At 35.8% G+C, this 17419-nt stretch overlaps 1 protein-coding gene across 4 annotated transcripts in view; it reads left to right on the forward strand.

Annotated features, from left to right (window-relative positions):
- Positions 1-7783, forward strand: part of LOC131439116 (chondroitin sulfate N-acetylgalactosaminyltransferase 1) — a 134209-nt gene extending 126426 nt beyond the window's left edge. For all 4 annotated transcript variants that reach the window (XM_058609737.1, XM_058609738.1, XM_058609740.1 and 1 more), the window contains one exon: positions 7006-7783. In XM_058609737.1, coding sequence (XP_058465720.1) covers positions 7006-7572 — 567 coding nt within the window. In that variant the 3' untranslated portion in view covers positions 7573-7783. The remainder of the gene's footprint in view (positions 1-7005) is intronic.
- Positions 7784-17419: the final 9636 nt, after the last annotated feature.

Consider the following 17419-nt stretch of genomic DNA (forward strand, 5'->3'; position numbering starts at 1 on the left):
CAAGCGCAAGAAAGCATTTTGCCAAAAGTGAACGCGAAAAAAAAAATCTTGACTTGAGAGAGCGAAGGAGTTGCTTCGTTTGGCCGAAAGCGGTCAATTTCCGAACATTGTATTTTCTGACGAGAAAATTTTTCCAATTGAACAATTCGTAAACTCTCAAAACGATAGGGTTTACTTGACCGACCGTTCATACGAGAATTTGAGTCATCGATTGGCCACCAGGAGGCAGCACCCGCAACAGATAATGGTTTGGGCCGCTGTAACCGCAGATGGGCGCTCTCCAATCGTTTTCATCGAGCCTGGCGTCATGGTAAATGCGACATATTTTCGGGAAAGTATTCTGGAGGTTGCTTTGAAGCCGTGGGCAGACAAACATTTCGGTGGCAGACCATGGACGTTTCAGCAGGACTCGGCACCGTCTTACAAAGCTCGAGTGAACCAAGAATGGCTGAAAAACAACGTTCCGAACTTCATCACGTCCACACAATGGCTCTCGAATTCACCAGATGCGAATCCAATGGATTATTCTCTTTGGGCCATTTTGGAGAGCAAAGTCCGAACTAAAAGATACACCAGTCTCGAGGCACTGAAAAAAGTTATTGTCTGCGAGAAGGCCAAAATACACCTGCAAGTCACATTCGGGCAGCTTGCGATTCGTTTTTTGACCGTCTCAAGGCCATAGTTAAGGCAAAAGGTGGTCATATCGAGCAAAAGTGAATTGATTCTGAATTTTGTATTATTTTTACACATTTTGTACTTTGAATTAAGTAAAAGTAATTTTCCAAACTGAATTTATGGCCTTTTTAATTGGTTACACTTCGAGTGCCGGACCCTGTAATCACACAGTCACTGTGCGAACTAAGTGAACTGATTCAAACAGTATAAGATTCTCGGCCCTACGAGCCTCTATTCAAAAGTTGATTCTCACAGCGATTACATAATTTCTATATTTGAAATACATAAACAATTCTGCAACTTAATAATTTTACTTCAAAACATTTTTTGTTCGAGAAAAATAATTCATTTATACCCTCTGGCAAACCCAACCATAAATACCTCTTGGCAACGATCAAAAGCTTAAAACCGCGGTTAAATAAATTATATTAGCAATACTACTTTATAAACATTCTGAATAAGCGAAAATCATCTTTGAAATAGCGAAGAATAGAAGCAATGTACTGCGCTTACTGTTCTTCGATACCACTGTTAACTACCGCGCTAAAGTATATTTTTCTATCGCACTAATCTACGTTTTTCTACAGCGGCAAAGTACATTTTTCTACCGTAGCGAGCTACATTTTTTGTGCTACAGTAGCGCGAACAAGGAGACAGTAAAATTTAGAAAGATAGAATTTCTACCTACCTCAAGCGGCGGTGATTTCGGCGGTAGTTTTTAACGCGATACTGCTTCGCATGCCTACTGTAATAGAATTTTATTTTGGATGCAGCAACGTGGTACAGTACGAATAATAGAAAATGTAAATGTGGGTTAACAGACTACAGTAATAAAAAAAGGGAGACAGTTTGCATCCCTGGTCATGTCCTTGCAAAATGTCACACGGCAAAATGAAGACCATGAGAAAATGAACAATATTCTTGAATTATCCTACTCACTAAAAACAGATTCTCGAGCTCAGCATAATGAAATAACGAATTAGAACAGTAACATGAGATTTCACCGATTGTTCTGTAATCAACAGCCTCTTTTGCGAAATTCTTTAAAGTGATATTCTGATATCTCGGTAAAGCGCGCTTTTTTGCCGGAACTTAGCATAATGTTTAACTGAACCTATCAGTAAACAATAAATATACCGAAATCAGCATATCCGTCCACCGAGATTGTAAACAGTGTGTTAGCTTCTATTTAAACTCGATGAAACACTTGTCATCTAATGTCTCGATTTTCCAAAGTAATGTCGATTTTGCAAAGTACCAAATACTCCTGGAGTTGAAAACATATAAATTTTCATATTTCGTAAAAAGTGAAATCTAAAACTATTAAATCTCCATATATTTGTAAGTTATCGTTTTATTTTCAGGTAGAGACGTTGCGGAGCACTACATACTTATTTTTTTGTTCCCTGAATCTCGGTAAAATAATTGCCGAGATTTGCACTACCTAGTACCCGGTTATCATCTCGGCAAACGATAAAATTGCGGAGTCTCGGCAACATTGAATTTGGGGATCCAGATTTCATTTTATTCTCGTATTAACATACAAAAATACATTTACATTACTTATGTTTCGAGAACGTACTATGGTATGTGCAATTCGGACTAAACGCCGATACGTCGTTGAAGTTTTTCGACACACTTTGATTTAACAGTTGTCTAGCCGAATTTCGGCAAAAGCTAACACGTGCTTCGAAATATCGGCAAACGTATTTGCTGATTTCGGAATAATTGTTAACCAACAAGAAAAAAAAATTATTAATCACTGATGAGTTTAGTACAAGATTTTGTCAAATCTAGGCAAAAATATGCACTTTGCGAAAAATCATTAAATCTATTAAACGAATCTCGTAGACCATAATATTGATTACTGAGCAATCAGAAAAATTGTGTCTTGTCGATCTGTCTTGATATATTACTTTACCCAGCTCGAGAATTGGATTTAAGTGTGTAGAAACTATTGTCCTTGGCTATGATGATTTCTTTTGGGTTTTGTTTTTCTTTATTGTGAGCTGAATTTTAATGAGCAATAATAAAGCACTCTCGTTCCCTATAATTAGCTTTTGTGATATTAATTCATCAAATAATTGATTAATGATGATTCGGCAGTTCATGGTTCAATCCTGATAACTTTTGACGAGCTAGCAGCAAAATTGCTGTTGACAAATTTGGCCATTATTTGATAGTTGATGAATTCAGGATTGCTGAGATTCTCAGTTCTTATACATTTTGACAAGACGACTACCGAACTCTAGAGACCTAAATTAAAAAAAAACGAGAACGTGAAACGTGAAAGTTTTATACATGACTACCATTAATAACTATTCATTTTCATGAATGCAAACAAATTCTCACTTTTCTCACAGAAAAGTGTAACAATATCTCATTTTACCAATCCGTTGAAATTTTTCCATTAAAATATATGCAGAGTAATAACCCAAAAAATATAGGAGATATCGGGGCTAAATCGGACAATTTTTGGAAATTGAAAAAAGCATCCGTTTCAACTAGGCCTGCACCCAAATTATCTATGCAATGATGTAGCTTCTACCTTCAGCTCTAATTCCCAATTTGTGATTTGGAAAAATATGCATTAGTTTTGGTACCCAGTCGCGATAGTAACTTGAAACTTGCTTCCTTATTGAACATAACTCAAAATTGAGTGACACACCACTCAAATTCATAAAAAGTGCATGTACTCTAAGCTTGATTTATCACCTATCTGCACATTTTTCAGTTAAGAGACGAAGCTGTCAAAATTGGAGAACTTTTTTTGGAAGTGCAATAAAATAAGAATAAAATGTTTTTTCAAAATTTGAGAGTGCTTAACTCAAAATTTGAGTTCCTTGCACTGAAAATAAAGAAATTCTTACTCGTTAATGTTTAAATACATAGATTTGTAGTTAAAGTCATTCTTCTTTCTCTTAGATGGGAAGCGCAGAAAAGTGATTCAAAACCATTTCCTTTTGACCGGTTTGGAGTCAAAATTGAATAATTTTGATTTTCTTATGTTGGACGTCTAACTTATCATAATTGAAACCACAAAATTTCTACTGAAAACAACTATGATTGATGATTCCTGGTTTAAAAAACCGGATCTAGAAACGGCAATGAAAAACGGCGTAGTCTTGCATTAGATTATTCCGATAATGAAAACGCACGGAGCTGCAAGAAGCATTTTTTTCATTCAAATGTTTGAAATCTAAACGCTTACTCTGATGTATGAATAAATGCGAGAGAACTCATGGCCTGAGTAAATTTTACTCAAATCCATACTCAATTTTTGACATACTGTTCCAGTTTATGAATTTGAGTAGTCACAACTCAAACCATGAGTTACGTTCTACACTCAAATAAAAATTCACGTTCGATTCACTGGAAAAATCACGTAAAATGGTTTCAAATGTCAAATTGAATATTTTACGTGACGAAAATGAATGTTATACGAACATCCCCTAAAATGAATAGAGTCATCACATGAGGTTTACGTGAATTGACCAAACGTCAAACAATCTACGTGAATTTCCAGTGTGAAAAACTCGATTTTGAAAATGGCGAGCAGTGACCCTCGAAGTGTAAGTAGTGTAAATATTTGCGAGAAAAGTTATTTAATTACAATTTTTTACTCCATCGACCGGACCATTCCAGTATGAAAGTTTCCTTGTGTTCAACTGGACCGAGTGCCTGCGTGAGTCCGGAAGTTTACCCGCTCCTGCTGAATGCTTCAAACAGGCCGTCGGTATGAGGCTAGAGACACTGGAACCATGTAATGCGGCTTCAACCTGCATCGGTGGTGTTGTGGGAGTTCTTGGATCTCGACTTCGGCTTCGGTTGGATGGCAGTGAAAACAAAAACGATTTCGGGAGGCTTGTCGATTTGAGATACCATGACGTTATTAGTTGCTGTTCAAGCCATTGGAATTATATGACAATTTTCTGAAATAAATGTTTTATATTTCATGGCTATTTTCATTTCATAGATTTATATAAAAATCTGAAATCTCCCTTTTGACTTCAACCAATATATAAAATAGTAATTTTCTGGTATCTAAATTTGATATGAACTGATAGATAAATGTGATATGAACAGAGCATTACATTTTACCTATGAAACACGTAACTTTTACTGGATTATGCATTAAACAGCTTTAAATGCCAGTCCATTAAAACCTACGTGAAAAGTAGGGTGGAAAATATTCACATAACTTTTCACGCAACTATAATATGATTATTATTTTGAGTGTAGGAGCGTGTGACGCCCTGCGAGGAAGTGACTCGAAACTAGGGATGTCGGAAATTTCGAATTACTCGATTATTTAATAATCGAGTATAATTTTGAAATTAATCGATTGAAATTTGTTCGATTATCTGGGTTCACGATGTAAAATACCTGGTGATTACGTTTTTCTATGTGTTAGTGCGGTTGTCATTTTATTTTGGAATAACAGAGAGACGTGAAGAAGAAAAACATAAACAAATGACGTTTCGGGAGTTGCTTTTATGAAAATATTTAGAGTTGATTCTGTTTGCGAAAATATTGACAGTGAAATGCGGTGTTTTGTTCCGGGATGTTTCAATTGTTTTCATCACCTGCATTTGAAATGCCACGTGCTGTTGGTTTATTATCCATAATCCATATCATAACTGTAATAGATACCACAGTGCGATCCGCGAAATCCTTCCTCCAACGAAATGAACAGAATCGGATGTGTGTAAAATTTTCTATATTTCGACGTTACCTTGCAAGCCCTTGAAGATAAAATGTCCAGATTTTCAATAAGTGCCAAAGATTCGCAAGGCTGCGCGACAACTGGAGTAACTTAGAAGTGAAATCCCGATCTGAACTGGTCGTTTGTTTATGTTTACATGCTTGAATCCCGGCGCGCCATACTTAATTTCGTGAGAAAATTACCAACACAACCAAACCTGTCTTACTACGTCACCAGTGTATTTTACGTCGTGATCTGGGTTATTAATCGATTACTCGATTATTCATTCGATTATTACTATGAGATCTTTTTTAATTATTCGATTAGGTCAATAATTGAATATTAGTTTTAAGCTAATCGATTAAATATTACTCGATTATGTGGGTTACTATTCGATTAGTCGATTAATCGATCGATATTACGACATCCCTACTCGAAACTTGATGCCCTGTGGTGTCAAATAGTTGATGTCGAAACTGACTTTAGAGCTTTTATTGAAGACAATTTGATTGTTTCACTACATATAATGAACGTTTTGCTTAAATTAATAGTATATCTAATTTTCATAAGTAACAAGAAGTAGAATTGAAATGTAGATATGAATATTTAGCTATGTTCCGAGAAGTCCAAAGTTATGTGTCTGGTTCCTCGTCATCGAAAGTCAATTTCAACCAAATATTTCAGTACACGTATACGCTTTGACACGAACACTATTGACGCCAAATTAAATTAACAGGTAACCGACGTCTGGCAGTCACAAGAGAGTGCGTTTACAAAGTTAAATCATGGATCGAAATAATCGCTGGTTTATAGGATATTTAAGCGGTCCGGGGTAAGTCCGGTCTAGACCCGGTCTTCGCTACTTTTTCAATTCCGCAAAGCTTCGAATCTGAACATAGAGGCTGGCTGAGCTTCAACGACCGGTGAAAAAGTGGTTTCAAAGAACAGAGCAAGAAGCACCCTCTATGTTTCGAAAATCTCAAAAAAAATTTCTGGTGGCTTCATTTTTAGTGAGCGAAAACTAAAAATAAAAGGTCTCACCACCTATCCTATAGAGGCCAAAACCGTAAAGATCTGGCGAGATCTGACAGATTCTAGGGAAATTTGTAAAATCTGCAAAAAATCTGTTTTTTTTAGTGTCTTGCGAAGCGAGAAAAATCTGGTATTTGCCAGATAAATGTGCCAACCTGGCAACGCTGCTGATAACGAAAGAAATGTTATAGCCTTCTCGTAAAAGGAACATTTTTCAGATGTGAGATTTTTCACTATTATTTATTAGTATATCAACTGAAATGTAATGCTTGTAAGCGATTTTATATTTGTACCATTTTACCCTCATAATCATGAGACGATAATTTTCAACATTTTTCAATTTATTTGTAAATTCATCATCTGTCCACATAATTTAAAAGAAGACTTCGATATTTAGGAGGAAATAAATAATTCAATAAAACTCAAGAACTTTGAATACGTTATCGGAAAATTACCAAATAACCATCAGATTTTTTCTCTCAACAGATGGATTATAATTCGAAAGTAAATTTTTGAGTAAAAGATTTTCGATTGAAAACCAGTTCCTTATGTTAAATGCCATTTCTATTCAATATTTTTTCTCTTCTCTACAGGTTTATTACCCGGTGGTGTTCAGCCTGTACAACCCGCACGTGGTTTACACACTGCAGGGCAAAGATGTTCCTCCGGAGACGGATCAGTTGCTGATCTCGAAGGATTCCGGTTTCTGGCGAGACTTCGGCTATGGCATGACGTGCCAGTACCGGTCCGATTTTCTCAAGGTGCGTGGTTTCGACGAGGAGATCATCGGATGGGGCGGCGAGGACGTGATGCTGTACCGGAAGTACGTTCGATCGCACGTCAAAGTGATTCGGGCGACCGATCCGGGTATTTTCCACATCTGGCACCCGAAGGTTTGTACGGGAGTGGCTGCCGGCCAGAAGCTCTCGGTCGATCAGTATCGAGCGTGCATTCGGTCCCGGGCGCTGAATGAGGCCTCGCATGCCCAGCTAGGGTTTTTGGCCTTCCGGGATGATATTGTAGCAAATGAGGGTAAGATGCTCGGGATCATGAAACATAACAATTCTACTAGGACTGGATTTAAGACTTCCAAGAGCGGTAACGGTGTTGAAGATGGGAAAAAAGTTACTACGATAGATTCTAGCAAAAAGAATACATGATCTTTTATGATTCACCATCAGGAAAGTATTTGGAGGATAGAGTTTTAGGTTAGGGGAATTTTGTAGCGAGAAAGAATCGGAGATGGTAATCCTGGTGATTGAGCCAACATTCAATAAAATTTAAGTAGACCATGAGGTTACTTCAGAAGTACAGCCATGCTGACGTTAAAATGTTAGGTTTTGTAAAATAATAAACTATTTGTAAATACTATTTATTAACACAAACTAGCAGAGAACGAATTTCCCTTAAACTAAATAGATTTACAAAATCTGATATCTGAAATTGAAAAACCATAATTTGTTGGGTGCCATTGAATGAACTATTAAACTGTTTATCACCGGTGATCATCGCACCGGTTGACACTTGGTTTCCTCCTGTCGTGATACTGCGAGACCATCACCGGATAATTTTTCAGCATAGGAATGCCGAGTCGGTGACTCGCCGTTCTATCTTTTTCTCTTTTGGAAACCATCGTAAATAGAGCGATAAAAAGTTGTTAAAACGTGCAGTTGACCGTAATCGAGGTGGATGATTTAGGTAGAGTAATTTTCGGTTTTGTTACGACGCAAACTGCCATTGGTTCCGTTGAACAGAATAAATTATTGTTTGTATGGGAACAGATTTTTTTTCTTCAAATTATCAGAATGTTATGTTTCAAACAGAAAAGTTGTAAATATGTAGTGATTCATAGAATCGACTAGAAGGCACTGGTAGAAGTCAAATACAGATTTTTGAAATATCAGAAATGAACAAAATTAAATTTACTATCGAAATGATGACATCCCTGATTGGGAAATTTACCGAACCAAGCTAGTCGCAGCAACCCTTGAGAAGTAGCTTCAAAACCGGGTAAGTATCAATTTAGGTAGAAACAGGAGTGGCAAGCATAACTTTTTTGACGCCTGAAGCTAAAACTGCTGTCAATTCCGTACATTTGACAGCAGTTGGGTCGAAACAGGGTTGAGTTTTGCTTCGTGCGAAAAATACCATTAGTGAAATTAACTTCACTTCAGCAAGTCAAGTAAAATTAAAAAAACACGTGCTTGCTTTCGTTACACCGTTCGAACCAGTTGGTAAAGTATGTTTATTTTTTGTGTATGTCGTCATACCGAAGTATTTACAGTTTGTTTATCAACGCAAACAACCCATGTGTTCTGCACTACCTGTTTATGTCACATCGGGTGAGTATGATCATAGTTTGTCAATATTTTCATTGTGCTTCCATTTTTTTTAATCTTCATATTCTTATAATCTTGATAACAAAGACCGAAATATACTATTCTAAGATCAATAAAAAGACTATAAAATTTGCTAAGCCAGGTGTATATTTTTTATTGTTATTGTGTGATTGGGATTAAATTGGAAAAGGTTTTGAAAGGAAAGTTTTCATTCGAATAAATGCAACAGACGAAACTAATCTTAAAAATTCATTTTAAGGTACGGATAGAGTCTAACACTTTTGAAAAATATTTTTTTCTTTGTATTTTTCATAGTAAAGCAATTCAAGAATATTATGTCAAATTTTCATGCCTACCGGAACAAAACTCAGGGAGTTATCTTCTCTTATCTCATACTGCAAAGAGGTAAGAGCTCGGCGCACAGGCCCAAGAGCTCTGCTACGATTGACTTGGACATTTGACAAAACATTCTTGAAAGAATTTATTAAAACAAATACCAAGAAAAAATATAATTTTTCGAAATTGTTAGACTCTACCCGACCCTTAGAAAAAGAAATTTTTTTTATTTTTATTATTTTTTTTTTAATAACTATTTATTGGAATATGAGTTAAAATTAAATTATTAAGATTTAAATTGGGTGTTCAGCCACAAGTGGTGACTTTTCAGCCCTGTTATATATATGATTTGGTTATCACCATGAAGACATCATTTGCTTCCGCAATTCTGAGATTTTTGTGTAGGGAAAATTCTAAACCTACTTGTATTGTGTAATGGGGAAAAGGAACTTATATACTAACTTACTAACTAATACAGAGATACAGAGAGCGAATCGATTCAATTGAAGATTGCATCGATTTTTGTCGGAATTTGCTTATAATATTATGTGACATTACATCTAATGGTTCTATATTTGTGAGTCTGTGTAACTCATTTGTACTAAACCAGGGAGGACGCTTCAGAATCATTTTCAGAATTTTATTCTGAATCCTTTGAAGCGTTTTCTTCCTGGTGGAACAACAGCTTGACCAAATTGGTACCGCATAAAGCATGGCTGGTCTGAAAATTTGTTTATAAATTAACAATTTGTTTTTTAGACAGAGCTTAGAATTTCTGTTTATAAGAGGATATAAACATTTAATATATTTATTACACTTTGCCTCGATTCCTTCAATGTGATCCTTGAAAGTGAGTTTTTTGTCATACGTTAAACCTAAGTATTTAGCTTGATCAGATCATGTCAATTCCAAGCCATTCAATTTGAGAATGTGATTATTGTTTGGTTTAAGAAAAGAAGCTCTTGGCTTGTGAGGAAAGATAATTAATTGCGTTTTTGCTGCATTTGGTTTAATTTTCCATTTTGACAGATAATCACTGAAAATATTTAAACTTCTTTGTAGGCGACTGCAGATCACTCTTAGATTTCTACCTGTGGCTAACAGACTTGTGTCGTCACAGAATAGCTATTTCTGACAACCAACGGGTAGATTTGGAAGATCAGAAGTGAAAATATCATACAAGATTGGAGCTACACTCGAACCCTGCGGAACACCGGCTCGTACGGGTAGCAATTCAGATTTGCAATTCTGATAGCTAACCTGAAGAGTACGATCAGTTAAATAATTTTGAATCATTTTGATCAAATAAATAGGAAACTGGAAATCAGACATTTTTGCTATTAAACCTTTGTGCCAAACACTGTCGAATGCTTTTTCTATGTCTAGAAGAGCAACTCCAGTGGATAACCCAGAAGATTTATTTGCTTTTATCATGTTCGTTACTCTGACAAGTTGATGAGTAGTTGAATGTTCATGACGAAATCCAAACTGCTCTGGTAAAAAAATTGAATTCTCATTTATATGAGTCATCATTCTCAACAAGATAATTTTTTCAAAAAGTTTACTGATAGAAGAAAGTAAGCTAATTGAGCGATAACTTGATGTTTCTGCTGGGTTTTTATCAGGTTTTAGGATAGGAATTACTTTAGCGTTTTTCCATCTTTTTGGGAAGTAAGCTAATGAAAAACACTTGTTGAAAATTTTAACCAGGAGTCTCAAGGCAACATCGGGAAGATTTTTAATAAGAATATTAAAAATTCCATCATTACCAGGAGCCTTCATGTTTTTGAGTTTCCTAATAATTGATTTAATTTCATCAAAATTCGTCTCAATAATGTCATCGTGTGATAACACTTGGGTTGAAATATGGTCATATTTCAGTGAGACTTCATTTTCAATAGGACTCACAACGTTTAAATTAAAATTGTGGACACTCTCGAACTGCTGAGCTAGTTTTTGAGCTTTTTCGCCATTTGTAAGAAGTATTTGATTTCCTTCCTTGAGAGCAGGAATTGGTTTCTGAGGTTTCTTAAGAACCTTGGAAAGTTTCCAGAAAGGTTTAGAATATGGTTTAATTTGTTCAACTTCTTTAGCGAAATTTTCATTTCGCAAAAGAGTAAATCTATGTTTAATTTCTTTTTGTAAATCCTTAACTATGATTTTCATAGCTGGATCACGAGAACGTTGATATTGTCGTCGACGAACATTCTTCAACCGAATGAGCAGTTGAAGATTGTCATCGATGATAGGAGAATTTAATTTAGTTTGAGCTTTGGGAACTGAAAGATTTCTAGCTTCGATAATATAATGATTCAAATTATCAATTGCTGTGTCGATGTCCGCAGAATTTTCTAAAATAGTTTCATGATCCACATGATTTTCAATGTGAGATCTGTAATCCAACCAATTAGCTCTATGATAGTTGAAAATAGAACTAATTGGATTAATTATAGCTTCGTTGGAAAGTCTGAATGTTACAGGAAGATGATCTGAGTCAAAGTCAGCATGAGTAATCGGTTCACTACAAATGTGACTTTGATCTGTTAGAACCAGATCAATTGTAGACGGGTTTTCACGGAAGAGAAACAAGTCGGATTACTGGGATGAAGAACTGTGAAGTAGCCAGCTGAGAGTTGATTATGAAGTATTTTACCATTACTGTTATTTTGCCTACAATTCCACTGGACATGCTTAGCATTTAAGTCCCCTATTACGAAAAATTTCGATCGATATCTTGTAAGTTTTTGCAAATCGCCTTTAAAGAAATTTAATTGTTCGCCGGTGCATTGGAATGGCAAATATGCTCCAGCGATGAAATATTCCATGAATGGTTTCAACTTCGATTCCCAAGCTTTCAATAACTTTAGTTTTGAAAGAAGGTAAAATTCGATGTTTAATTTGCCGTTGGACAAAAATGGCAACTCCACCACCCATTCCAGTAAACCTGTCAAATCGATGAACCACATAATGTGGATTACTTTTCAATTTTACATTTGGTTTAAGAAAAGTTTCTGTCACAATGGCAATATGAATTTTGTGAACTTTGAGAAAATTATAAAATTCATCTTCACTCGATTTCAAAGATCGAGCGTTCCAATTTAAAATATTCAAATAATTATTTAACATCACTGTTAAATTTTAAATTCATTATAATATTATTTGCAAATTTCCATCCGATTTGAAATGCTTCAAAAAGTGATGAAGTCGAATTCATTTGGATGATCATTTGAAAAAGTTGATCTTGTAGGTAGATCATTTTATTTTCAGTTATATCGCCTAAATCGACTTCATTTAAAGAAGCGAATGGCATTGAAGGAATATTTGTAGGTAGACTGCCATTAGAAGAAGATGATTTGGCCGGTCTACCTATTGATAAATTGTTTTCGTTAAAAGAAGAACTGCAAGGCGGTCCTGTGTTTTGATTATTTACATTAGAAGAAATAGGTGATAGATTTCTACCTAATATACCAGCATAACTGACATTAGAAGAAGATGATGACGAGGTCGATCTACCTGTCAATAAATTGTTTTCGTTAGAAGACGAATTGACAGGCGTACCTGTTTTTTGTTTCGAAGAAATCAGTGCCTTAAAAGAATTAGGCGTGGCATTTGTAACGGTTATTTGATTTTCAGGTATGTTCTGTAAATTTAAGGTCGTTGATTTGACTTGTTGTCGAAGCGAACGAGCGTTTAAAATTTTTTCCCTGACAGGACATTTCAAATAATTGGATTTATGATTTCCATTGCAATTTGAACATGAAAATTTATCAGTGGTTTCATTCATTGGACAAACGTCTTTCGAATGCGATTTACCACAATTCAAACACCGTATATCCATATGACAATTTTTGGTTCCATGACCGAAGCCTTGGCAACGACGACATTGCGTTTAGTTTGCAATACGATTATGCCGTTTATAATGTTCCCAATTAATTTTAATGTGGGAAATGAAACGTACTTTTTCTAAAGTTTTCAAATTGTTTACATCACTTCGATTGAAGTGTATTAGGTAAAGTTCATGGGAAATTCCAGAGCGTGGTTTAGAAGTACCATTCGCTCTTTTTTTCATAAGTATTACTTGGGAAGGGGCAAAACCAAGCAATTCTTTTAATTCATTTTTAATTTCATCAGTACTTTGATCATTTGATAAGCCTTTCAAGACAGCCTTGAAGGGTCTGTCTGATTTTATATCATATGAATAAAATTTATGAAGTTTCTCGGACAAATATCGAATAAGACGTTCGTAATCTTCCAATCCATCCACCAAGACTCGACATTCTCCTCTTCGTCCGATTTGAAATGAGACTTTTACTTCCGGGAGAAAAGTAGAAAGCTCAGTACGGAATGCTTTGAAGTCGGAAATCATCACCGTCACTGGTGGCATAGATTGTTGTTTCTTCCCAGAACGACAAGCGTCCATTTTGGGAATTTTTGAAGAATTTTCTTCTATGTCGCTACAATCGGATTCAGGAAGAATCTCGTAAATATTGTTAGACGGCATAGGATCAACGGAAGGGAAATCCGTCCGTTGTCTTTTATTTTTACATTCAGATTCTATAAGATCGTGAATGTTATTAGAAAAATGTTGAATAACGGATTGTGATTTATTCCGTATTGAATTATTTTTAGCCTTAGGCTTGTTGCCTTTCCGGTTGGACGCAGGCATTTTTGAAATGAATGAAATTTTAAATTAAATTAACTAGGCTAAATTAGTCTTCGATTAGACTCCTAGCTAGCCTTAAAAAAGGCTGATTAATTTCTTAGTCACTCTAATATCACTCTTTGTATCACTTAGTCACTCTAATATCACTCTTTGTATCACTTAGTCACTTAGTTAGTGATTCAGGTAGCCTTGAAAAAGACTGAAGCCTTGAATCAATGAAACTCTAGGTAGCCAGAAAAAAAATTCCAGGAGCCAAGAGCTATACGCGTGCGGTGCGAACGACTGTTCAACACCCAGAAAAAGAAATTTCTTCCTTCAATTTTAGAGACAATAAACTTTAAACGCGTTTTTATCGAAAGCACATTGTAAAAGTCCGTGTCCATCCTCAATTGAAAACTACTTTACTAATTATTTTCAAGTTTCACACACACTTTCTACATATAAAGTACCCAACCCCCGTATTTTGTTTACAACTACAGAATGGCGGATTTGTTGACTCGAATACGTTAAAATTTACTTTGTACAAGAATTAGCAGAACTTGATCGTGAATATCTCTTGAACAACAACATATTTTTTTCTCCATACCATCGGAAATATGTTCAGAAATTTACGATAGAAATTTCAGTGGAATGAGATAACCATAAATAACTCAAAACTGAAGTTTCCTAAAATGTTTGGTATTAACGAGCATCAAGGTGAAATTCTATCTCAAAGTAAGGCGTGAAAAATTTCTACCATATGAATTGAACGAATCATCGCACAAAGCGTATCGTGCAAAACCGACACATAGAAATACGGAATATATTCAATGATTGAGCGCAGTGAGCTTACGACACGTGTTGAACCGGAGATTTCGGATTGCGAAATGAGATACGAATCAATTTATCTTTAAACGAAACTACTCTATTGCGCGAGAAAAAAAATGACTTCGACTCTTGTTCCACCACATATATTGGGGCTACTGCTGCCTAACTCGGTGAGTTTTGTACTGTCCTTCTTCACATACGAGATCGATCAGCTAAGTAGCAGAGAGAGATTCATTATCAGCGTTGCATCTTTACTGAGATGAGCGAGAGTGATATTTGGCCTGTGCTGAACAACAAGTTTTGTTCTCTAATTTGACTACTATGAGGAAGACACATTTGAGCATGTTTTTTAAGACAGTCAATGTAGTCATTTAATTGATAACCAAAATATTTTTATAATTGAATTTCTCACCTGAATTCTGAACATAATTTCAAGTTTAGTACTTAGTTCCGGAATTTAGTTTCAGAATTCTCTTTTTAGATTGCAGGTTTAAAATTTAAAACTAAGGCTTTGGAACTGAATCCTAGTTCTGGAATCTGCAACTAAACTTTTGGAACTGGTTTCTTGACTTCAGATTTGAACTGAATTTAGTTCGAATTTAAAACTTTGGTTTAGGATTTCATCATCAGAATTCTGGAACAAAATTCAGAATATGAAGGTCATATCTGGATTCGGGAGCTAACTGTTAGATATGAACTCCGAACTTGAGTTTTGGACTTCTGAACCAGAATTTCATTTCTAAATTCATTTTTATAATAAAACTTCTAAATTCCAGAATCCAAGTTCCGAATTTAGTTCGAGCATTCAGCAGGTCTAAATTCTGAAACTGAATTCTGAAACTAGAATTTTAACTGAACTCAGTTTTTTTATTCGAGTTCTAGAACTAAATTCGGAATCCAGTTCAAAAATTTCATGAATAATTTCTTGATTTGGATTCCGAAACTGAATTTTTCTATTGAATTCTGGGAACTTAGTTTTGGAGTTCAGTGCCAGTTCCTGAATGCTGGTCCATAATTTAAATTTTGGTGTGAATAAATTATGGATGGAAAAAAGTACTCAACAGTTGTAAACATCGGATAAATTCAGTTCGCTTTCACATCTGATCCAAGTCAATCGATACGATACCTCTTACGTTTGAGACAGAAGCAGCCAAGTACAGTATAGTGAACAATAGAATGATCTCGAAATGAGTGAACCAAACGAACAAATGCTACCGCCGCTACGAATGAATACAATTCTCGGTTGATATTTCATTAGGGCGTATAAGCAAATGACAGTTTCTCTTTAACCACTCTTTATTTCGATTACTGTGATGTGATTAAAAAGATTTTCTTTGATTTCGCTACTCTGTTTGAAAGTCGAAAGTTTCGGGTATCATTTTATGCAAAGAGTTGAGTGATAAACGTGGAAACCGCTTGGTAATTAATAAAAGAGAATGTAAACAAAGAGAAACTGTCACTTGCTTATACGGCCTGATGAAAAATCAACCGAGAATTATTGTTGACTTCAGGCAGTGCAAAACGCGACCTTCGATATGAGAACTTGAAGGTTTGCTTAAGGAGCAAATGCATCTTGACATTAAACGTGCACATTTACTTCAATGCTATAAGACCAATAATGTTGTTTATATTCAGTTCTATAACGAGTTGGATGCAATTCAATTCGCTAAAGACAATAATAATGTGCACTATGTGGAGCATGAAAATATCAAGTACAACATTCCAGTATATATGGAAGATAGTTCTATAGAAGTGCGTGTGCATGATCTTCCCTCAAGCGTCATCGATCCTTATATTCGCAAAACTATGTCCCAACACGGAGAGATTCTCTCTATCGAAAAAGAAAGAATTTTTCCCCGGTATTCTCAATGGTGTACGTTTATTACGCATACACTTGAAGAGGCCTATACCTTCTTATGTGACATTCGGTCTGGATACAATAATTCCGTGCAAATCACTTGTTACCTATGACAATCAGATGGCCAAATGTCAATATTGCCAAAAAGCTGTTCACTACGGTAAACCATGTGATAAACTGGACAAGGAGACAACTACACCAAAGGACAATGGTGGTTCCGTCACAACAAACCCCAAGCAACCGCAGTACACCTGTGACAGTCACCAACAACAGTGAAGTATCCTATTCAACGAAACCATCAGTATCCCCTATAGAACAAAGTACACCAGCTGCAGTTAACACCTTACCATCCAATCAACCAGCAACTGCAACCAATGTACAACAAGGTACATTTACAGCAAGTAGCAACGAACTCAAGACTGCGAACAATGAGGAAAACGAAAACAAGACGGAAATCAACAACATTGCCACCAATGCAGCAATGGATGACGAGAAGAGTCACGAACAAAGTGCCCCTCAATCCTCGCATGAGGGGAATGGAAGCTCCTCTCCCCTTAAAAAATGGGTGACAACGAAATCCAATACAAAAAAAAATCAATTCTAAAAATCGGCTCAGTCGGCCACGTAAACCTGTACGCAAATAGGCCTGAATAAATATATCTTTTAAATGAAAAAAATCGGATCAATTCCACCAATCGATTCTTTTTAGAACGAATAAAATATGCCCTTAGGATTTATGCCAGTTTAATTCGTATTCCGCTCGTCCAAGTATGCCTGTTACATTACCCACTCCCCTTTTGTATTTTAAACAAGCATCAAAAACTGAAAATATGTATGTAGAACATGTTCGATGTACGTGCTACCATGTCTGACTGGCGTTTTAGAGTGACTAAAACAAGATTCAGAGTGGCGAAATGGTAGCGCGTATGCACGGAATGCATAAGAACACAGGTTCGAGTCCTGTCTCTGAGCGTATCTTTTTCCAATAAATCATCTTTTCCGTC

Source organism: Malaya genurostris, chromosome 3 (genome assembly GCF_030247185.1).
Source record: "Malaya genurostris strain Urasoe2022 chromosome 3, Malgen_1.1, whole genome shotgun sequence".
NCBI classification, from domain to species: domain Eukaryota; kingdom Metazoa; phylum Arthropoda; class Insecta; order Diptera; family Culicidae; genus Malaya; species Malaya genurostris.